Source organism: Bacillus rossius (genome assembly GCF_032445375.1).
Source record: "Bacillus rossius redtenbacheri isolate Brsri chromosome 9 unlocalized genomic scaffold, Brsri_v3 Brsri_v3_scf9_2, whole genome shotgun sequence".
Lineage (NCBI taxonomy): Eukaryota > Metazoa > Arthropoda > Insecta > Phasmatodea > Bacillidae > Bacillus > Bacillus rossius.
This window is the reverse complement of record NW_026962013.1, coordinates 23,837,134-23,861,564: the sequence shown is the minus strand read 5'-3', so window position 1 is coordinate 23,861,564 and position 24,431 is coordinate 23,837,134. Positions and strand designations below refer to the sequence as shown.

General features: G+C 39.9%; 1 protein-coding gene across 1 annotated transcript in view; it reads right to left on the bottom strand.

Moving 5' to 3' along the window:
* The window catches only part of LOC134543284 (protein held out wings), a 74,187-nt gene that overhangs the window by 14,549 nt on the left and 35,207 nt on the right, over positions 1-24,431 (bottom strand). The window contains exons 3-4 of the mRNA XM_063388194.1: positions 8,963-9,091; positions 2,588-2,728 (exon numbers count right to left, since the gene is read on the bottom strand). Of these exons, the coding sequence (XP_063244264.1) occupies positions 2,588-2,728; positions 8,963-9,091 (270 nt within the window). The remainder of the gene's footprint in view (positions 1-2,587; positions 2,729-8,962; positions 9,092-24,431) is intronic.

The following is a 24,431-nucleotide window of genomic DNA, read 5'->3' as shown; positions in this document are numbered from 1 at the left end:
ACCACCTAATCTAGTACGATTATTTCTTGTGAGCTAGTTTGATACAAGCACAACTCCAAGAAGATTGGGTGCGATTTTCCCCCCACAGAGATAAAAAAAAAAACTAGTAGAAATTTTGAAAAAAAAATTAATATTATTTTTATTATTTTATTATTAGTTATTTTAGACCATATTATTATATGGTTATTAGCGGTTATCTCAGCTAGGTCACAGATAAAATCCTGCTGGTTTACCTTTACTATAGCAAATAATGAAGACCTAAAGTTTTGTGGGAGTCTTTTAGGTATTTCACATGCAACTGATGACAAAAGGTTAGTATACTATTTATATTTAGCGTTTAAATGACACAACTGTTGATAGTTTGCATATCTTTTTTACTCATACCATTTTCCCCAAGTTATTTAGCTTCTAAAAATTTAATTTGTAGTATAACAATTGCATATATTTTGAATATGTTTCTTTTAATCCAATAAGTGCTTATTTCATATTTTTTAAAACCTTTATGACTAATTAGTATTCAAATTTCAACTCTAGCAGCATTACCCGGGAGTACCTGATCATGTGGTGTACCGTTTTGAGTAATTGATGTAGCATGTTGTATGTCTGATTAGTTGTAAAATTTCATTCATAATCTCTAATTTATATATATATATATATTCCAAAAAACTCTTACAAAACAAATTCAGTTTCCAGAATTTTGGGAAAACCACATTTTTTGAGACTCATGAAAGAAATCCTATGGCTAAATAGATTAAAGACTAAGGTTATTAATGCTTGATTCACGTAAATTCATGCTCTTTGAGCATACTAGAGTTTTAAGGTTTTTTCATTATCATTATATAAACAAACTACTTCTTGGCTTCTGTGTTGAAGCCACGTCCTTAAAGCAAAGGGCCCTTGGACATATTTCGTAACCTCTCATGCAATCAAAAATTAAGGAGTTTTTCAGGACCCCTTACTTTGGCTTTACCACTATCAAGCGGTAGAAAACTATTTGTTGTATTACAAATTCCCCCAAGAAAATAACAATGTTGGAGAGTTAATGCCTGAAAAAGAATTTGTTTGGTTAGTTTATTTTTTTTTACAGATGAGCTCCTGTTGTCCAGAATTCTCTCTGGAACACATATCTAACCCAAGCACAGGGTCTATCTTAAATTTGTAGCCTTAATATTTAATTTGATCACTAATTACGTTTACTTTATAAGTTAAATGTAAGAGAGTAAAATAATTTTCAATTATATAATCTAATCCAGTGGCCCTATCTACATTAAATAAACTCTTATTGGATTGCTGTAACCAATTTTTTAAGACCCATTCTTACTATATTACAAATTAAATGATTTTTTTAATTAGCTTAAAGGCCTCACCTACCTGAGCACACTTAAGGTGTGCACAGCTTCAGAAAATAAACCACGCAATTTGCAAACTGTTCTAGATATCAATTGGGGTCATTTTTACAAAAAAAAAATTTAACTACGCTAAAGGCGGAGGAGTAGTTCTGTTTCCATATTTTGTTTTTAAACAGTGTTTTTAGAAAAGTGCAAATGGTTAAAACGTGTGTTTTCAGAATATTTTGTAGGCATAAAACACACCATAGAAATTCTTGAAAGCAATCAAGGGACTTACATTAACAACTTTGTTACATAAAAAGTTTGTGTTTTTTTTATCACAGAGCTTTATTTAGTTATACTATACAGTATACAGTACTTCTGAAATGTTTTATTTTTTTAACATGTTACATTTACATACCATTATTTATTTCATTTTTATTTACATTGGTATAAAATTTTCATCATCTAATGTCACTGTCATCACTCGGATCATAGTTGTCCTATGCATGACGAGAAGACTGCGCACCAATACACAGCCTTGCACTTCAAGATGTGATACCGCACTATAGAAGCACCAGCGAGCGCCGCACTTATCATCCCACTCACTAACACTAATACACCCCTGACTAGGCAGGTCCCACAGCGTCTTGTCGACAGCGAGGTCATCATATAGGATGAACTCCTCGAGATAACTTGCGAAGACGTCAAACCAGAGCCTATAGTAAGGAACTATCGCGGCATTTGCCTGAAGCGATTTCGGAAAACAACGAAAAATCAATATCAGGATGGTCGTACCGGTTCTCACTTGGTTCTCCTTTGGAATGTGAGTCCAGTGCCATGTCACTGCATCACCTTCCTCCATGCAAATGTAATTTGGACGGTCTCCGGGTAAAAGCTAACAAGTCAAGAATTCACTTTTTGCAGGAGAAACAAAAAACTCTTAGATAAAAATTGAACTTAAATACTTAAAAAATTTTCTTGCATTATTCTTTTATTTACCAACATATTTACCAACATAGTTGCCAATGATTAAAAATGCATTAGGTATATATCCTAAGTAAACTTAAGAATTTATTGCTGGAATAAACTTAAAAATCACCAAAATGTGACTTGTTACCTTTTACCCGGAGACCGTCCATTTAATCCTCGAGGAGAAACCAAAAACCTATATGAGCAAAATAATCAAGGAAACTACCCCGTCAGTAAGTAAAAACTGGATTGAAATGATCCCCGGGGAGGATTGGGGAAAGACTTACGGGAACGAGCAGCTTCTTGACCTCCTCGACGGCACGCTGCATCTTCAGGTTGGCCCGGTTCTCCGAGTCCTCGACCGTGATGAGCACGTGCAGCTCGTCGTTGAGGTGCTCCCAGTTGGGCTTCCCCCGGTTCGCCTCCTCCTGCGCAAGGGCCGGAAACAACCTCAGCCCCCGTCCCCAGGGGCTCCCGCGACCCCCCGGCTACGAGGGGACAGGGGCGAGCCTGTCGTACCTCGCACAGCTGGGCTCCCGGTAGCTCCACCTTTCCCGTGAAGCGACAATGAATGCCCGGACATCAAGGGCTTGTGGTCCCACGGATGACGTGCCTCAGCACGGCACAACTTTGTCGTAGTGCGAGCAGTGGCGTAGCCAGGATTTGTGTAGGGGAGGTGTTAAGAAGCATGGCTTCCCCCCCCCTCCATATTAAAAAGGGGGGGGGGGGTCCGGGGGTCCTCCCCCGGGAAAATTTGGATTTTAAGGTGTAAAATAGTGCTATTTTAGCAGTTTTCGGTACTTAAATTTAAATATTGTAATGGTAAAAATTTTATTAATTTTAATATGAAATTTGTTTGAGTGATGAATAAGAAATTAATTAAAGATTTGGTGCTAAGGGGGGGGGGGGGGGTTGAACCCATAAACACCCCCCCCCCCCGGCTACGCCCTTGAGTGTGAGTGACCCCCAAGTCACGGGAACAAAGCTTAACCTCCTTAACATGCGAGACGGACCAAGGAAGAGAATAGGCCGAGGCTAGAGACAACCGTGTTTGACTTTCCGGATGGACGTGGACACGCTGTGATGACGTTCCGCGAAATTTATTTCATCGTTGGTTGTGGTTGGTGAGAGATGCAGTTCCACACACATGACCGGGCCAAAGAGAACACTGCCGCTGAACAACCGAACATCCAAGGTTTGTCCACCATTGGCTAGCTACGCCATATTTAATGTTACTCTACCAACCATAACGGCGCGCAAAACCTCCCACGTTTTGAGAATACACGAGTCTCTAACCATGGCCTATAGTTATGAAAGCTCGAAATAAGGATGGGCGTATCGGGACTCTAACCCAGGTTCTCAGGAGTGTAAGGCCAGTGTCTTACCACTGTGCCAGTTCACTCCATAGGGAACTGGAAAGTCCTAGCGCACACTAGAAGTACGTACAATACGCTGGAAAAAAATGGTATTTTTAAAGACAACTAAAGTATTTATGTACCACCTCAAATGCTAAAGGAAAAATTTTTTGGAAGAGGGCTTTAGTCCAAAATTTCACTCTCAAAGAGGAAGAGCTCACAATGATAGAATACTTTTTCTGCTGAACTCAATATGAGCAGACAGTTGGTACCTAAGTGGTCCAAAGTCCACTACATTATTAATGGTATCGTTGCCTTAAGACCTTGTACAAAACTTTATGATTAAGGACAAAATTTTTATTTTATAACACATTTTTATCTTTTATGTGACTACAGCTTCTGAAGTTTGACAAAACTGTTTTCGCTTACTTCTGGGACCGTAAAAATTGAAAATGCAATGCTTGTGTGAAAATTTTGTTTGCACTAGTAACTCAGAAATTTATTACTACCTACACATTCAAAATGTTTAAAAAAAGTCTATAATTTTAAAAAATGACTACACCCATAAGTTTACAGTAGCAATTAAGTAATACTTCAATCAAAGCAAATTAGTAATCACAGGTAATTTACTGCATTATATGCAACAGTTAAAAACTTTGGCAGCCTCTGTGGTTACACTATATGTTACTCCTTTAACTCTAACATCCCAAGTATCACTGAACTACAATAATTCAAACATTGCCAATATAAAAGAGCTACTAACCAGCATGTGAAAAATAATTCAACCTTACAGCTCTTATTATTCAAGAAAATTGTTAGTGAAGTGTTTCTTCAAGAACATTTTTAAAAGCATGTTTTTTGTGTTCCTTAGTTTTCAATAGCCATTATTACAAACACTAAGAAACATTACAATGTGTACAGGGAGATATAAAGTTTACAAAATGTCTAAAAAAATGTATCTTATTTTTAATATCAACTAATCATTGTACTTCTATATAGATAATATCTGTGAAATAAACACAATTCAGCAAGAATAAACATGTCTTAAAAAGGTTATTCCAGGACCATTTTAAATAATGATCATAGTTTTAGATACAATACTGATGATGTGTCTATGTCCATAGAATGCTGTCAGTGACAAGCTAGTTCTATCATCCAATAAAGATTTTCACAAATATCTAATTTTGTCTAAAATATTTTTAGCCCATTTAACCAATATATAACAATTTAAAAAAAAATTATAATACCAAGACATTAAAAATTCAACCCATTTTAAAGTAAATTATCACATCCACCCATAACTGTCTTACATACTTACTGCAATTATTATTTATGCCATACTTGTGTTGCTGCATGAAAAAGATATCAAAAACGATTTAATACTAACGTAGGGTTATTTTAACCAATTTTCAAAAATTTTCCAAACAAGTTGCACTTTCCACATAAAATAAAACATTATTACTATTCATACCTACAAGTTACTCATTAAAATTATTTTGTGCATGTATGTCTGAAAATGCCTTAATAATACAAAGTTTCTGACTTTTAAAATTAACAAAATCAACTCTCATTTTGAAATACAATGTTGAACTGCTACATGATAAATTAGTTGCATAAAATTAATTTAATTGTAAAGTTAAAATATATAATGATCTTTTCTTTGCAAAATATAATTGTATCAAAACAAATCTATGATTTTAGAATGAAATAAAAATTCACTGTACCTCACAGGAAATTAATAATGAGCATTTAACATTTCAAATGCCTAAAACACAGATATAGTCATGGCAGTTAACAACAACAAACCAAAAACTATTTAGGAACTACATAAAAAAAAGTACTATTAAAGTAACACATGAGAAGAATATTTTGAAAATACTTATTGAACAAATTAAACAAATATTACTCACCTGATAAATATTACACATCATATAATATTAGAGTAAAATTAATGAAAATTTAAGAAGGGAAACAATAAGTCACAATCAATGTTAAAAAATGTTTTCTACAGCACCAAGGAACAGCCAGTAACTGAACTGCCATTTAACATTCTCGAGTAAAATCACATACAAAATAGTCTGCAGTATTCAAAAAGCTATGTGTAAGATGATCAAAAAATACTGGCTGAAAAAAAATATATATATTTATTAGAGCATCTTAAAAGAGAATGAACTAACTAAGAACAATGTTAATTAAAATAATAATTTTGTTTCTTAACTGGATGCAATAAATACATAAGAAAAAAATATACTAACTTCTCATTTCTATATCAGTGTTTTGTATAGCAACAAAACACACATTTAAACTATGAGGCATTAAAACATTACTTCCACATTGGAAAGGGGGGGGGAAAAAAAGGGGGGGGGGAAGGAAATCAGGCTGAAAGTGCAGATGGCAGCTAACTCTCGCAGCCAAAAGTTATTTTCGCAACGCTGCAAAAGAGAAGATGGCGGTTGTTTACGCAACCGGGGTAGCAGGAAGGCATCTGGAGTCCACACACAGCCTCCCCCTCACCCTCTTACAACCATTACAGAACGTAAACTTCCTTCACTTCTCCCACACAAGTTCACCCACTAGGGGTACCCCCCACCCCCCTGACTATTACTCCCCCCCCTCCTCCCCGAGGGAACTGCATGCAGTAGCGTAGCCTCTTTGAAAATAAACAGCCAGCCAAATTCCCACCAGCTATCTACAGTAAACACACAGTGTACACAGTGTACACGCACCTCAACAATAACTGTGCAATAGTCTCGAGGGCGCTCGAAACCCTGTCCCCATAGCACCGTCAGATTGCACAACGTTGCGGAAAATGGCTTATCTTTACTATTTAAATCATCATATAATTGAAAACACATTTATGGCTGCTACAGAATATCAGGATCAACTTAGTCTGACATTGCAAGGTTTCTCTGACAAAAAAAATTTTTACAGTAATTTTCAAAATTAAAAAGTTCTACTTCAACCAAATGTGCAAGCCAAAATACAAAAATTTCCAGCTGTTTTAAGCCGAAAAGTTTGTAACGTCGGTTAACTTTTTTAGTATGATTTCATTTATTTAATATTGATTCCTCTCATACTCAAAATTATTTCACTGACACCCAATGCTATTATTTTTGCAGTTAGAATAATTGTATGGTTTCAAAAAAATTATTTATCCAACACTATATTTCAGGTTAAAATCATCCATTAAAGTAGACTGTTTTCCCTGATTTTTACAAGTGTTTCCCTGACATTTCCTAGTTTTCCCTGATATTTACAAGTTTTCTCTTGACATTTTAAGTTTTCGCCTGATATTTTCAAGTTTTCTCCTGACATTTTCAAGTTTTCTAAAACCACTTTCAAATTCACTGGATTTCTCAGGTTATCCATTTAATGTAAGCCTACTGTGACATAGGTAGCCCAACTTAGCAGCAAGTATAGAATTAACTGGTACCAGATATATATATATATATATATATATATATATATATATATATATATATATATAAAAATTTTACATTTGAATAATATGGTATTTTTAGAACATTATACATACACAAAACCACATGAAATATTTTTACCTGGAAAAATATATAGCAATAAGACATCCACTACAGTAAAAAAAGTTCGTCAAAGAAAAAAAGAATGTATTGTAGAATGTCTCACCTCTAACCTTTAGAATGTTATGTTCATTTAAATGTCACATTTTAAAAATAAATCTACCTATTTAAAGCATTAAAATATTTCAACCTTTTTGTATATTATAAAGTAAACTTTTTTTTTCTACAAAAAAAAAGTTTATAGTTTGAACTACAAAGAGAAATATGGGGGCAATCAGTGGTCGCGTAGATCCGAGGTAAAATTTTTAAATGTTGCCAAATAAGATAAGCAACAATTCCAGCATACTTTAAATCAATAAAAGTAGTATAAAAGGTGGGAAAAATTGTTCAAAAAATGTTACCTCCTGTTGACCCGACCATCAATTTACCCCACCTTACCCCCTACTTTACATTTCTGGTAGCTGGACTAGCATTCCACTGCCCATCACCACAGTACATACAGGACCATGCACAGATGTGCGGGGGTTCATGCGGGTAGCGACGCAAGTCACAGAAGAGGGCGGACCAACTGCGGAGTCGAAAGTACCCGAGAACAACCCGGGAAGAGGACCAGGAACAGCTTCGCCAAGTCTACAAGCGAGTACCAATGCTGGGACCACAAGCACGCGACAAGCGACGGATGCGATGCCAGTAAAAATTATTATTTTACAACCAATATCACGTCCGACACGTCACTGGGTTCAGCACGACAAAACGTTCACGGGATGCCACATAATTTATGGTTACGCATCAAAGTTACTGAATTGAGCATCAGAACTTTTGTTTTCCAACAATCAATATTCGTGTAATATTAAGTTGTTTATTTAAATATCTTTTATTATGTTCGCTCGCAATATTTTTTTTTATTTCGGATAAATATTCAAATTGAATCAAACGATTTTCTTTTTCTACAACAGATGAGTTAAAACGAACTTGTAAACATCTGTGGATGACTAAACTGGTGCACTAGTAACACAATCATTATTCGTGTAATACTGAGTATACATTGGCGTAGCTGTGTTCATAAATTTGGGGGGGACAAATAATGATTTTGATGCCATGTAAACCCATTTCCCTCTTACTAATACGGGAGGACCGGGGGTCCTTCACCGGAAAATTTTGATTTTAAAAGTGCAAAATAGCGCTTTTTAAGCAGTTTTTGTATCTAACCATTGGATACATTGATGTTAAAATTATTATTGTTTCCTTAAGATAAAATTTGATGAGCGAAGAAATTACAAATAAAATTGGGCAGAATAATATTATAAAATAAAAATATCGCGGTCTAGAAAGTTGGGGAGGGGGGAGGGGACAGTCCCCTCCACACAAAAAGTTCAGGGGGACACGTCCCCCCTGTCCCCCCCCCCCCCCCGGTTCCTACGCCCCTGAGAGTATATTTTTTCCTGGATTTGTTTGAGAAATCTTTCATTACGTTCGCTCGCAATTATATATATATATATATATATATATATATATTTGTTCTCTACGCATCTGTGGCTGTCGCGTATGTCGCGCGGGCAAAACCCCGCTGTCGCGTGCCGTGATCCCGGGCGAGAGGTGCGGAAGGAAGTAAGGCAGGAGGGAGAGAGGGTGGTTGCAACAGAAGAACGAGAGGGCGGTTTGCACGGACCTGGGCGACGGGCCAGCCGAGGGGGGCGGGCATCTCCGCGGCGCCCCACGCGGTACAATAATACAGGGGAGTGTTTACTGGCGGCGGGGCTGAACCGACCTGGAGACCCACCTTCTTCTTGTCCCTCATGGAGCCGCGGCCGCGGACCATGATCTTGCAGCCCGTCTCCTGCTCCAGCTGCTTGGCGGTCATGCCCCGCGGGCCCAGGATGCGACCCACGAAGTTAAACTGCAACACACGGGACCCCCTCCGGTCAGCGCCGAGCCCGCCTCACCTCGCCACCCTTCACGCTCCCGCGGGTCACTCTGGCTGGCAGTGCAACCCCTTACTACTGGCTTTGAATATATATACTGTATAGAAGTCGCCAGCCCAGGTTAAAATATCTAATACGGTTTTGAGGTAGTTGGTTAATTCACCGCTGCAATCGCCACCATCTCTAGGGCATCGACTTGTGGTGGTCCCTATCGGACAAGTGTCGAACTCTTCAAACACCCCTTCCCCCTCCTGTTGAACGACCTTGAGCTGCAGTGAATGATTGGTGGGGGGTGCGGGGAATGACAGCGGGCGACAGTGCTGCGCTCTAACGTGTAAATAACAACTAAGACGATACAGGGCGTTACGGCAGCGCACTGCAGCGGTGAAGTTCCCAAGCTGCTCACCATACGCTCCTGAAAAACGTAGAGTAAATCCTATCCACTCGCGACTTCTATACAGTATATATATTCAAAGCTACTGGCACGCTGTAGGAAAGGTTTTGATGGAGATTAAAAACTGACGAAAACTAGCTTCTACTGCGCAGCTTAGGTTCCCCCCCTTCCTTCTTTGCGACAGAGAGGGGAGTGACGGTAATTCTCTGTCGCAAAGAAGGAAGGGGAAGAACCTAAGCTGTGCAGTAGAAGCTAGTTTTCGTCAGTTTTTAATCTCCACCAAAACCTTTCCTACAGCGAGCTAGTAGTACATGTCTGGAAGTCTGTTTAATAGCATGAAACAAACTTGTTTCAAGGAATTAGTATTAAAACTTCATCACTAACAATATATATATATGTTTTGCTATCCACATGGGAAATGGGCGTGGGGAAGTGTGCCCTTTTTGACTTGAATTATCCACATGGCAAAGATTGCAGACACCCGCTCCATCTCTTGCCAACTTCTTGAGTTTTTCTACTGCCACTGAGAGAAACATCAACACACACACACAGTCTGTCCATGTACTTAAAAATGTGATTAACCAATTTTTATTATTACTTAATGCTTGGGGTGGTTCTACCACCTGTCCAGGCCTCTTTTTTTTTTCATCTTCGATGAAGAGATGCTTAAATAATTGATATTTGTTTGTTAATTTTTATATTTAAGGTTTTCAACTCTTTGAAACAACATTTTTAAGCCAACCTAGAACTTAAATTTTGATTATGTGTTTTTTTTCTAAATTGGCTTAAGAATTTTAAATAGTCTTTCCTGATGAATTATACTCGCGTTTACTTTAAAAAAAAATGCTAACGATCAAACTCTGTTCAAATCGTGTCATTACATGAGGCAACAAAATCTTTTAAATCCTACGAAAAAACCCAATTGAAATCAATGAGTATGCAATTAAAATTCTTTGCTAGTTACAATTCAATTGTTCATTTCCCCATTAATTTCCAATATTTTTCACAGAAAACTAGACAAACAAGAAAAATTAAAATTAAATTTGTCAGCGTGGGGTCTGCTAGGCGCGGGGCCCTTCCTGATTGGTCGCCCCTGCAGCCGCCCCTGTTTACAATCATCCAACAGGGACAATAAACACACATGGTGTAGAAACCTAGCCTTCCCTTTCCTAAATAATAGCTGGATCCGCCGCTGAACCCAAAACTTCCCTTGTATTCATTAGGGGCATGAAATAATATGCGGATTCAATGACCTTCAAGCTAAGACTATACAGTCCTCTACACACACTCTATAGTCAATAATTATCATTTGGCTCGTCGACGTTCGTCCCATCACAGGGATCACGTTAGAAGTACTTACAATTGCAAACGTAGTAGAATCTTACAATTATATTTGTGAAACTTAATCTCGCGACGTCAAAAACAGACCGAAGAAACATTACTGGTTTAAAAAACCAGCATTTACATCCCAGTCTTATAGCCACTTCATACAGCCTTATTACGTCAAAGCGTTTCATGGTACAGTATGATGTTCTGGAGTGAATGAGAATGATTATGTACGTAGTTTATATTCTTCAGAACAGTGGTATCAACAGTGATTGATAATACCGTTAATACTGCATAGCTTAATCAATGAGATGCATATTTTTAAACCACTCATACAAAAGAAGGAAGAGTAAGGAATTTCCTGAAAAATAAAACGTTCCCTCCAAAAATCTCATGGTTCCTCTCCTTCAATAAAAAAAAACCCTCACTATAAAAATAGAGATGGGAATATAATAAGTGGGAAAATCAAAAAGTCTTCTTGTGTATAACAATTGTCATTCATAACAGTTTCCATCCGAGTCCCATGGCTACAACAATAAGATGTCAAAACAAATCAAGAAGAAAACAGACAGCATGAAAATGAATCTTCCATTGATCGCTTTGCAAAAAAGCCAGTTTTGTAAATTATGCAATAAATGCAAGAATGCAATAAATGTAAGATGCATAGAGTTAGATACCACTTTATAAATTACACAAGATGCAAAACCCGCAATGCAAACTTTGACCAACTTTCAACTTTTTTGCATTTTGGCCTGTGTTCCCTTTCCACCTGCCATATTTACAGCGAAATGTTCCAAATACTACTGTTAAACATTAAAAATGAAGACTCGTGTAGTGAGAGATATAATTTTCTTCTATCACGTGCATCACGTTGTCACCTATTAAACTGTCCTACAGTGAAAGACAATGATGCCTTTAAATTAGATTATTAAGAATTTCACAAGTGTTTATGAAAAAAACCATTAAATATATAAGTCCAATGAATAACAGGTTTTCTTTAATTTTACAGTTTGAAGTTACAGGGTAAACATGCGTGTTTTGTAAACTACCGTAGCTTTCTTGTGTTTACCGAGTGTTTCTTGCAAAATTTATAAACCTGATCGAAGTGTTGCCAATCCCAGAGGAATGAGACACAGCGGGTTATGAATAATAATAGGTGGCGTGGTTATAAACGATGCCGTTTACGTCAGCTGCGCAAACCGTCCCGGAATCTAACTTGGGCAGTGACTTTACCCGGTGCGGTGTTTCGTAGTTGCAGGCCGCGCCGCTTGGTGCGCTGTTCGATGATGTCAACGGGCGGGGTGCGGCCGGAATGTGGCTGCCTCGCGCCGCGGACATGTTTTATTGATGAGGTAGGTGTGTGTGTGAGTGTGTATGCGCGTGCGCGCGCACAGCGAACCCTGCTCTTCGCGTGCCTTTGTCTCACGCCGGAGCTGGTCTTGTTCTTTTGCCCCGCGGATCGGCGGTGACGGTGAAATAAATTAAGTCCACGGGTTATCGGGAACGTAGACTAAGGGCCGGTTGCACCATTGAAGATCGCTGGCCGATCCGAGATCATACGAGGTAATGAACCAGGATCGACACACAAACGGATTGCACTATTCGAGTTCACCTTCTGACAGAGGATTAAGGTGAACCTCTGTTTGAACCACCGAAATCGATGGTTCAGAGCAGTTGGATCTGAGATCTTGTGTATTTTTCGTTAGTTTGTTGTGTTTTGTAGTCGTGTTCGCATAGATACTGGTTTGTTTACAATTGATATTTTGATGGGGTACAATAGTTTACAGGAAATTTAGGCCTATATATTTTTAGGTATGCCCGAAGTACGGTAATTGTCATCATAATGTTATTTAAAATATGATGCCAAATCTTGCCAAGATTCTTCCTTCTGCTTACAAAACACGCCATCAGTTCTCTTACACTCTAAAATATCCAGTCTTTCTTGCACCAAATCGACAAGGATGATTTTTTTTTCCAGAGAAAAAACATTTTTTAGGTACTGAAATTTTCTTTTCCATCGTCATGTGTACCCGCGTGTACCCCAGTCAACTCACAACCGACCACAAGTTTGTAATCAATAAACAAATAGGCTTTTATGTATTAAATATCACGATGCCAACATTTACAGCAAGAACTTCAAACATGCTAAAGAAAATTCTCTGTGACTAGACGGAATTCAGTAGCCAATTGAAAACTTGCTTTCATTTTACAATCGATCTTTACCAACCTAACCTAGATCGTGAGATCGAATGTCTGAACTTGAAAGTTCACTTTGGTGCAACACATATACACTGGATCTCAGATTCGACTTGAGATCACACTGAAACAAAGATCTTGCGATCTCGGATCCGAACAGTTATTGGTGCAACCGGCCCCTTAAGACCCGTTCTACAATAGCACGCAGACGGAGACTGACCCACACGGATCAGCTCGGCAGTGCTGAGCTCTTCAGTTTACGATGCTCCGTGTCGACCAATAGAAGCCGAGTACTTGGCCGCGGCGGCAGCCATTTTTGTTTATGTTCTAAATACGTTAAAAAATGTTTCTAGTACAAGGATATACAGTGTTTTATTATAACTTTGTCGTTTATTTTCATTATTTATGTAAATTCTGCCAGTGATATGATCTCGAAGTATACATATTTTGTAATTCAGTTAATATTTCGTAACAATGTTATGCAATCTCGTTGGTTGCCATTTGTTACCTTGCCCGTGCATTCTGGAAGCCGCAGACGCGATAGTGGAATGTTGTTCCTGGAGATCCGTCTCCGTTTCCCGTGCCATTGCAGACCGGGGCCTAAGCGCTGACGTGGAATTGCTCCCAATATCTCGACATGGCTCGTATTTATACAAGTTCTGCGTCCACCACTGTCTTTACGAGGTTCGCTTGCCTTTAAAGCCTCTCTGTTCACGACCGCGCGACGTAAAGCTACATCAGACAAACAAACGTAACGGAACCCCGCTGACAGTTGGATGGAGGTTAACAGCGAAGAATGGAAGGGCATTGCTTGTTTTGCTGGGAAGGGGGGACGCGGCGTCTTCTCCCCCTCTCCCTTCCCCCTGCCGCTGGCGGAACTGTTTAATGTCCAGCTCACGTTGTCTTTCTACCCGTGCGGCCAGCCGCGCGCTGACTGTCTTGTCCTCGGGCGTTGCGAAAACGGATGCTGTGTTTCTTGACCCGGGGTGGGGGGAGAGTATGGGTGCGTGTCCGCCACGTGCCCTAGGAGTGAAATTACCCTCACAAGTAGGGACCGGAAAAATTCGCGGGGCCAATGACCTGTAGGATGAACTCCATAGTTCTACGTACACACTCGGTCAAATGCCACCCACTCATTGGCTGCTGTCTTGTGAGACGTTCCAGCGTAGCAGACTGTGATTCGATAAAAGCTTTGGTTGGGTGTTTCCCATTGGCTCAAGAGTCATCCAGGTGAGTTGTGAACCAATAGCTGAGGCAGCACTGAGGTATAACGATTTGTATCTTAGCCTATCGCGGAATGAATTCGCGAATTTTTCTTGTCTCTACTCATAAGTTAATCCACTTGACCAATAAAAAAAAATTCATATTAGTTGTTTGGCTTTTGGGTAGATAACTGCTGCCCCGATGATGGCTACTGCAAGGTCGACCTAAACGTCGGTGAACATTTCCTTAGGTATATTTAAAAATTAACTTTTGACGTAGGCATTTCTCGACCCGCACAGGTTTCCCGCCCACACAGCTGCGCCACCCCGGCCGTGTGTCTCGAGGGAGCAGCGAGATCAGAGATAGGGTAGTAGGGGGGGGGGGGGGACACACACAGCGCGGCCTTGTTGCCAATCACCGTGGCGCCCCAGGGAGGTCAGCAGCCCGTCAATGCCGGGCCTTGTGGCCTCACACCCCGACGACCAGCGACGACCAGCGACGAGATCCGCGCACGCACAGGGCCGTCCACCAGCGGGGCTTACGTTCAGTTCTCATGGGGGGGGGGGGGGGGAATGGGGTGATGCGTGGTTTGCCCTCACAAGAGAGGAGAAAAAATAATAAAAATTGGTTTGACTGTAAAGTCGGTTTACGGACGATAGTTTAACGTGACAACGTCATGACAAAAACATTGATGAAATGATTGCATACTTTCATGAATAAAATTGAATCATTTTTTTATCGAATCATTACTATTTTTTGTATGGATACAAAGAAGGAGTGAAATGAAATCTACAATTTATTTTGATAATTTTACTTTCATTTGCACTCATTAATTCAAATATGTTTATTACTTTAACGAACAGATTATTTTAACTATAACTTTTATACATGTTTTGCTATTTAACTTCTTCCGATCTGTGTTATTCTGTTAAGGATAGGACGATGATAAGAAAAGTAGGAAACGAATGGGAGTGTTTCAAGTTTAATGCGCCTCGAAAAAGTCAAATCGGTGGTCGTTCCAATCAAGTGGAAGAGAGATAAGATGCGGCGCAAGCGTACAATGAGCGTAACGGGACAATGTGCGTTACGGGACACTTTTTCGTGCGTGCAGCCGGCGTTCATCGATTTATTAGACGTTGTCACGTCAAAAATTCAATTCTATTGCTACTTGATTGGAAACCTTATAAGTTATGTGATGACAAATATAATATATAGTATAAAGTGGCAAGCAGCAAGACAAATTTAATAGAGTACAATAATGTTAACTTGAAAGTGAAAAAAAAAATATATATATATAAATATTTTGAAATTAATCTACAAATAATATCGTTGATATTTTTAACTGTGCACAACGCCACAAAATGAGATGTTTTACACGTGTGTCCTTACGCAAAAAAAAAAATTATTACTAAAACTAGGTACTTGGCAAGTTGCTGAAACGTCCAAGGCCGCTTGAACACAGTTATTTTTGCCGGGGGGAAGGTTTCATGGGGGCACGTATGGGAACCCCTTCCATCGGGCCGCACGGGTTTCAGCAGCGTATGACGTCACAGCGGCGAGGGAGGACCAGGTTCGTGCATCCAAGGGGGGGGGGGGGGGGGGAAGGGAAAGAAAACGTGATGGCATCACATTGGCAGTTTTTGTTCGCTTCCGCGCGCCGTCAGCCCGTGGCCGTTCCTCCCAGCCCGCGACTGGCCGGGCGGCGAGGCGAGCTCTGTCGGTCAAGGCCCCTCGAGATGGCCATCTGATGTGGTCCCGCGGGCCAGTGCCAAGTTCGGGTCGTGAAGATGCTCTCTCGAGATCCTCTGTTGTCGATCGCTTCGACTCGTATGCAGCGTGCCTCTTCTTGGAATACGTGTTCCATCTTTAAAACACCAGCTATGTGGTCGCCACACAACATTTTAGTCAATAACAACCCGTAAAGTCATTTCGCAGCCTCTGGCATTTTTTGATGCCAATAATAAGCCAATGTTTTCGATGTAAAAACACGATTTGGTTATTTGTGTAAAACTATTCTCCTCCGTTCATTTTTATTTTTTTTTTGTTTTGTCATTCACAAATCCGGGTCTTTGTCTTAATCTCATGCTTTTAAACCTTCTTTTCTTCCCTGTTTTTTTCCAGTTTGTGCACACTTGTATGAAAGCCTTGTTCGGTGACCCGCCTGTCATTTTCGTTTGTATTCTATTGAATCTACAATATAATCAGCGATGAAAAGATAGCGTTAGGCCTACTCTTGCGCACATTCCAATTCCTGTTCCCTGCTGCTTTGATTGTCAAAAGTATTTTTTTTTTCTTTTCCGTGCAGAACCGTCTGAACCGCACTGAAAAATACCTGAATACTATTCTGGTCTTTAGCCATGGTATTTATTACTACTTCTTTCCCCTTACCCCCTTAGAATTACACTTAAAGGGAGCACAGTCACACGCCCTATTTACTAATTTCGCTAGTCAAATTTAATTTTTTTCCGTGAAGTTCAGAAGAGGTTTACTGTTCGTCGTGTTTCGAAGAGGCATCACCATTCTGTACTTCAAAATAATTGTACAATGAACATTAGCATTTATGCTTCCAAAAACGTTTAGCTATTCTTCCTAAACAAAAAAAAATCCAATAAAAAATTATTGACCTATGGCTGGATATTTTAACTGATTTTGAGATTCCCTTTGAAAGCTCTTGCAAATTAAATGTTATTTTAGTTGTAATTTTAAATTATATATAAATCAATCAATGTATTCCTTTGTTAGTTGCATTTTAATACATCTAGCATTAATTATTAATTCAAATCTTTTGGAAATTTTATAGAATAAATACAGCCCGTATATATAATAAAACGACTAATAGCATACATACACACAAACTAGCTTTGGTGTTATAAAGAGATCATGGGATTAAACTTTAAGGCAGCATATTTTAGGTTCAACGATGGTTTATGTTACTTTACCTAACCAAAACGAAAGCTGTGTCAAACTACTTAATCGAAAAAACAGTTCACTCGAGTGCATTTAGCTCGCTATTCGTAACGAACATCTGACTGCCGCAAGGGTATAGGCACTGCCGAAAGAGCAAACAGTTGCGACATTCAAAGCCAAAAGAGACTGTGCCAAGGCGTGGAACCATGCTGGGGGGGGGGGGGGGGGGGGAAGGGCGACACATCTTTTGATTTCCCTGCCAGTGACATCGTCAGCACTCAGCACTCAGCTCTCTCCTGCATCTAGGTGTAGAGAAGGGGGAGGATGCGGGGAACGGGACATGTAAACTGAAATAGCCCCAGGCGGCGGACACCTGATGCCACGTCACACGCGGAGCGAACAGGCGGCCTCAGCCCCCCCCCCCCCCCCCAACAGGATGAGGAGTGAACCTTGCGGGGGAGGATGTGTTGAAGTCGACGGGACTGATGCCAAAATAGTCCGCGAAACGCTCTATAACTGGAATCGCGAGGTGCAGTTTCCACGCGTCAACTGCACGAAGTGCGCACGAACTTCACACGCCAGTCCTAACTCTTATCTCCCTCGCCATCTATATATCCATCTCCCTCTCAATATATAGGTATATCTATCTCCCTCTCCATCTATAAGTATGGCCTTATTACCCGCAAGTACCTTACATGTTTGCTATTTAACTTCCTCCAATCTGTGTTATTCTGTTAAGGATAGGACGATGATAGGAAAAGTAGGAAACGAATGGGAGTGTTTCAAGTTTAATGTGCCTAGAAAAAGTCAAATCGATGGTTGTTTCAATCGAGTGGAAGAGAGATAGATGCGGCGCAAGTGTACAATGAGCGTAACGGGACACAGCGTAACGGGACAATGAGCGTAACGAGACATTTTTTCGTGCGTGCAGCCGGTGTTCATCGATTTATTAGACGTTGTCACATCAAAAATAATGATGAGAACGAATTATTACTGTGCATGCAACAAAATACTGACAGGATGAAAACAGGCTACAAACAAATAAAATTTTATACGTGTACTTTTAAATCACATGCTTTAGCGATTGATATTGAATTCTGGTCATTCCAGTCCTTTTATTCTTTTATTTTAATTAATTATTTGCATGCACTTGGTGTAGCAAAAAAAAACTACAATTTCGCATTCTGACGCGCGTATGTAAGTACACGCACCCTTTTTTTGTAAACGGAACAGAAATATTCATGTAAAAATTACAGATATTTTTCATTTGTATTCGCACGTTTACATGAAAACAACTACCTATCACTACAAATGAAGTGTGAAGTTTCACTTCTAACGCGCGAGACGGCCTCACGCACTTTTTTTATTTATTTAATAGCAATTTACGACAGCAGTGTTTAAAATTTTGTTTAGTTATTTCCTCCCGTCGCGTCGGTTAGAAGCAGGAGATTGTTCAATATTACAACATAGATAATATTCGAAACTTTTTTATAAATACTGGATCAAAAATAACATAGTTTTCGGCTGCCTTAAATAATTTTGCCAATATTGACCCTCAATATTTTATTGTGAGGAAAACTGATTTGGTAATACTCGTATATATTAGTGACAACTAGATTTTGTTGTCAATAATAAATGGTTTAACTGAGCCAAAAAAAAAAAAAATGGCAGAATATATTTGGTGAGGTCTATATTGATAAAAATATTTTTGTGACAACTGCAAAGCTATTTTTTCTTCCTTATTTAGCATGTACTTTATCGTACGAATTATTTGTATCAATAATTTGGTGTACACATGAACAGATCCGAGACTTTATTACACGAACCCAGACTTCGCAGCCCCAACAGGCAAGAAGCGTAAAAAAGGAGTGGAAGAAAGCTTGAAGAGGGAAGAAGGGGGGCCTTATCTGTCGGACCATGCATCACGGCCAGACAAGAGACCACGTGATGTAGCACTGGCACGGCTATCCTTCTCTAGTGTTTCCCCCCCCCCCCCCCCCCACTCGCCCTCCCGCCCACGTTATGGCACAGCCTCTGGAACCCTCATTCTCCCCCCCCCCCCCACACACACACACACACACACGGGCGGCATGTTGCACTTCTCCCCATCCTTTGAAAGCTTTTACTGAGAGTTTATTGGTGTGCAGCATCCCAGCTCTCGGTACACGGCATTTGGTGGTAGTAATTCCGTGAATGCCACAGAAGTAAAGGAACGGAAACGTAAAACAACCGTGGTGCTGCCATCTGTGGCGGGTGGCGCGAACCAAAGTTCACAAAGACAAAGGAAAACCATTTTAGTACATTTACTTTTTAATGAATTTTAACAAGATGAGCAGTATTTTAATAAAATTCCTTGTAGGAAATCAGATCTAAGGCAGCGGTTTTGTATATAGACATTTTTTTTCGAGTCTTTCTCGCTTTTATCAGAGCCGTTTCATTATATAGTTTAAAATTTCGCTCTGCAGATCGAATGATTCGGTAGTCGACGTAGCTGCTCCGGCAGCGAATCATAGTCGCGGGCGCAGAAACTACGTGTGATTCTTGACCAGAAATGTAGCTGGAAACATAATTTGCGTATACGCTCGACATTTGTTGTTTATTATTTTAAGAATCCTACGTTAAATTTCATGTCAAGAGTTCGCAACATGCGAACACATGAATTTGCTCGTTACTGAGGTTAGATGTTACACATCTCTGGCGAGTACTGAAAGACTCGCATGCCTTTTTTTATTATACGTACGTACAAATATATTTTAAATCGTATAAATAGTGTTTTTAATCAATACAAAATATTTCCTCGCATTTTTTCTACGCTCAAAATAAATTTTAACAAACTGAACTATTTTCTAATAGGTGTATTTTCATTTTGAATGTTTTGCAGAATGCGTAAAAAAAAAAAAAAACTCTCACTGACGTGAAATAGGAAATTATAGCTTTAACTATGTTTATTTAAAAAAAAGTGCAATTAATATTTTTGTTTATTTTATATGTATAAGCTACATAAATTCGTTTTACATGTTATTTTTCACAGGACAATTTGATTAAAAAATTAAATATACTACACCAGTGTTTTTACTACATAACTAGAGACCTGAAAAATTCGCTGATTCATTTCGTGATATGCTACAATTCAAATAATTATACCTTAGCGCTGCTTCTGCAATTGGTTCACTGTTAATCTGGAGCAATGAGGGCCATAGAAGTGTTGAATCACAGACACTCGGTCGAGACGACTCACAAGTCAGCAGCCAATGAACAGGTGGCATTTGCCCGAGTGTGTAGAGTGTAGTCGAGTCTATCCTGGAGGTCATTGAACCCGCGAATTTTTCCGGTCTCTATACATAACACAACACAGCATAGTCCTGAAAACCTAATAAATCCCTCGAAAAAGTGTAAAGACCAGGAGGTGCCCACGCATGCATTACACATGCCTACTGCATGAGGCCGCTTCTTGTCCAGCTGACGGTCGACGTCATGTTTGCGGGAAACCCGAAATATTGGCTTAAGTGTGGAAACAATTTTTAGTAAATGGCTGTATTTTATGGAAGTGGGCGTGTGTTTTAACGACGAGCATTCTATTTCGTACTTACTAACCATCACCAGGCGTGTTCAAACCACCATTTCCGCAATGTTTTTAACGATGCATAGGGCCATGTATTTATCGCGAAAAAAAAATCCGAACGCTCATTAGACTGCAATAAGGTATGCCCAACCCAGCGGTTTCTCCCTTGAAATTGCCGTCAGCAAGAGAAGTCATTGCCTTATTTCACCGGGCAACTCAGGACGCGCTTGTTTCCGCACTGAATTACTGTGATTGGTGTTCAAAAAGTAGACAAAATACCTGAAAGAAATTCACCCAATCACGTTTTCGCGGGGGGGAAAAAAAAAAGGCTTGCCCCTAACGATGCAATATGGCGATGGGGAGGTAAAATTCAACAACTAAAAAGTTGCCGTCTCCTGACAACTCTAAACTCAATTGTTTTTAACACACTGTTCAGACACTCGTTATATTTTCTTTCTCTTTTCCGTGGCGAAATTAAGGCTTTCGTCTTCTCTGACACTTAGCCACACACATTTTACATGAAATATACCTACAGTACCGAAAAACAGTAAAATAGGAAGTTCTGCAGTATTATATTTTTTTCCCCCTGGCGACAGACGTTTGCCTCGCCCGGCCACGCGCCGTGTGAACCCCCTCCCTCCCTCCCTCACTCACGAGGCGCACGGACGCGCGCCAATGAACACGCCAATCACGCGGGGCAGGCGACGGCGGGGTCGCCCGAGCGGCACCGGAAGCGGCCGATTACCTGCCCCGGCGCGTGCGCGCCGCCCGCCCACGCACTCTCGTTCATCGACTCCCTCCCACCACCCCTCTTACCCATCAGCCACCGCGCGTTACCCCCCCCTCCCTGATCCACGGTCTCGGCCAATCCCATCACGAGTCGTCTCCTGAGCTTACGTTGAGGAACCTACATCAACCGACACCGCTGTCAGATGAGACCTGGTTTCTTGAAGTAGTTTTGGGGCCCACCCGCTAGATAGTGGCTTTCATAATATGTACATTACTAGAGACCTGTAAAATTCGCAGATTAATTTCGCGATAGGATAGAGTACAAATACTTTTGACATTATTTTGCTTCAGTGATTGGCCCACAGTTTATCTGAAGGACTCTGGGCCAATGGAAAATCTTTAACAGAAGAATTAGCGAATCACGATCATTCCAGTCAACAGGTGTTGTTACGAGTCGGTAACCAATCAGCAGATGTAATTTGCACGAGTGCATAGAGGATCATGGAGTCTTATCCTTTAGGGATTTGAAATAGCGAATTTTTCCGGTCTCTATACATTACTAACGTGGCTCTATTGATTGTGAGGAGTAATGCATAAGCTATTATCAGACAAACAAACTAGTGAAAATTAATTCACATTTTATTTTTGGTAGTCACATATTTTGTGGTGTGGCATACCAGAAATGTTGCATCTCGTACTAATTTATATAGAACATGTTGTTTTTTTTTATTACAAAGCTTGCTAAAAAAAATATTGTGAATGCATCGCTTATTAAGTCCGTGCACAAATTTACACAGAACAGCGTAGATATAACCGTAGTTGGTGTTTTCTAAAAAAAAAATTTACTTTAAATAACGTAAAGTTGGTTGAATTTATGACAAAGTTGGTTCTTTTAAGAAATTATTCATTTCATAAATAATATATTTTAATTTTATATTCAAAATTTGGCATGTTTTGCTGAAATACATAATATTGTCACACCAGTTGGTGGAGAGGCGTTGAGGAGAAAGGGGTGAAGTTACGTGTGGGGAAGACATGTTTGGAGGAGAAATGGGTGGAGGAAAGACGTTGAGAAAAAAGGAGGGGTAAGAGAGACGCCGACACGGAAGTCGTTCGACGGATCGGAAGCACTCGGGACTTGTCTATCCCCCCCCCCCCCCCCTTCGTCCCCGAGGAACAACATCCGGGTTGATAAAAAGCCCGAGACTTCACCAACAAACGAATGAATCACGCTCGGTTGATTGATTGGATGTCTTGCGATGTTTAAGTAACACTTATTTTTGCATTCACGGGCACGGTTAAAGTCATACCGGTAATGTGAAGTGCTGATATTACCGAGAATAATTGTCTAAACTAGCTTTACCGTGATTTACTGAGCAACTTTTTCTCAAATTTCCCAGTTCTCTTTAAAGGTGTTTTACGTATCCCTTTCCGCCACTGTTATGTTAACACTTCCTGTAAATTTTTTTTAATAGTCAACCCTAATTTTTTTTTTTGTAAACCTACGAGAGAGAAAAAAAGCTAATCTGGGTACTTCTGGACGGTTTTAAATACATTTTACTTCAGTCAAATTACTATTTCCAAAAAGTTGCAAGTTGGCACATGTGTTCGACAAGGTACGTTTAGGAAGCATTTAGAGTGTGTAATGCATAGAGACCGGAAAAATTCGCGGATTCATTTCACGATATGCTGAAATGCAAATAGTTGTACCTTTACTCAACTTCTGCTATTGGTTCACTGTTAACCTGGAGGAGTGTGGGCCAATTATATAGGCCCTCAGTCGAAGCAGTATCGAATCACGAGTCTCCCAATTGAGTCAGTAGGCAATTAACAGGTGACGTTTGCCCGAGTTTGCACAGGATCGTGGAGTCTATCCTGGAGGTCATTGAATACGCGAATTTTTCCGGTCCCTAGCTAATGCATGCATGCATCCATCCATCCATGCATGCAGCCAGCCAGCCGACCCGAGACAGACACGACTGCTAGGACAATAGTGCCCTCGCGAGCGACCACCCAATCCGGTCCTCCCACACATCAACACGCGCGCGCGTGCGCAACACCCCTCCCCCTCCCCCTCCCTCCATTCACGTACACACGCCCCAGCCCACGGCGCGTGCTGCATGCTGCGCAGACGTAGATGTCTGTACCCGGAGGAGCTGTCGTAACCAGCACGCAACTTAGAAACACGCAAAAAAAACAAGAATCACGTGTTTAATGCAGGTTTTTTTTGGACATACGCCATTGCAGTTTAGTACTCTTTGTCACGGAAAATTCCAAAAATAAAAAAAAATAAAAATATGTAGATAAAAAAAAAATCAGCTGATGTCGGACAAACGGAACCAATGATGAAACTAAACAAGAATCATAGACAACACGACGACGACACCTCGGACAAAAAATGTGTTGTCCATAATACTTGTTAAGTTTCATCGTCGGTTCCGTTTGGCCCATCAGCTGATTCAGTGTTGTTTTCTGTAATTTTTTTTTTCTTAATTATTTTTTTTCTTTTCGGAATTTTCCATGAGAAACAGTGCAAAACTGCAATGGAGTGTGTCCAAAAAAAAACTGCATTAAATCAAAATTCCCCATTGCATGAATAATTTAAAGAAAGTTAATAATCACGCAAACTTAAATCGCGCAACTTAAGACACAACTCAGAAACAAACAAGATTTTCAAGTTATGCCAACCGTCAATTGTGTGGCTATCTTTAGATAGTTCTACAATTTGAGTTTCCAAATTTTTGATGGTTTTAAATAGTGTGTAACTAAGTTAAGACAGTTATAATGTGTTTCTAAATTATCATCGTTCCAACTTATGACAGTTCTAAGTTACGTACCTTGTTGCGATAAGACTTTTAAGTTATGGCTTTCTCAATTACGCGTGGGTACCAGCCGGCAATGAAGGGCTTATATGAGAATACAACTATTACAAAAACTTGTGTCATGGCTTCCGCAGGTGGTACGCTGTTGCGATTATAAAACCGAATTGCACTTCTTA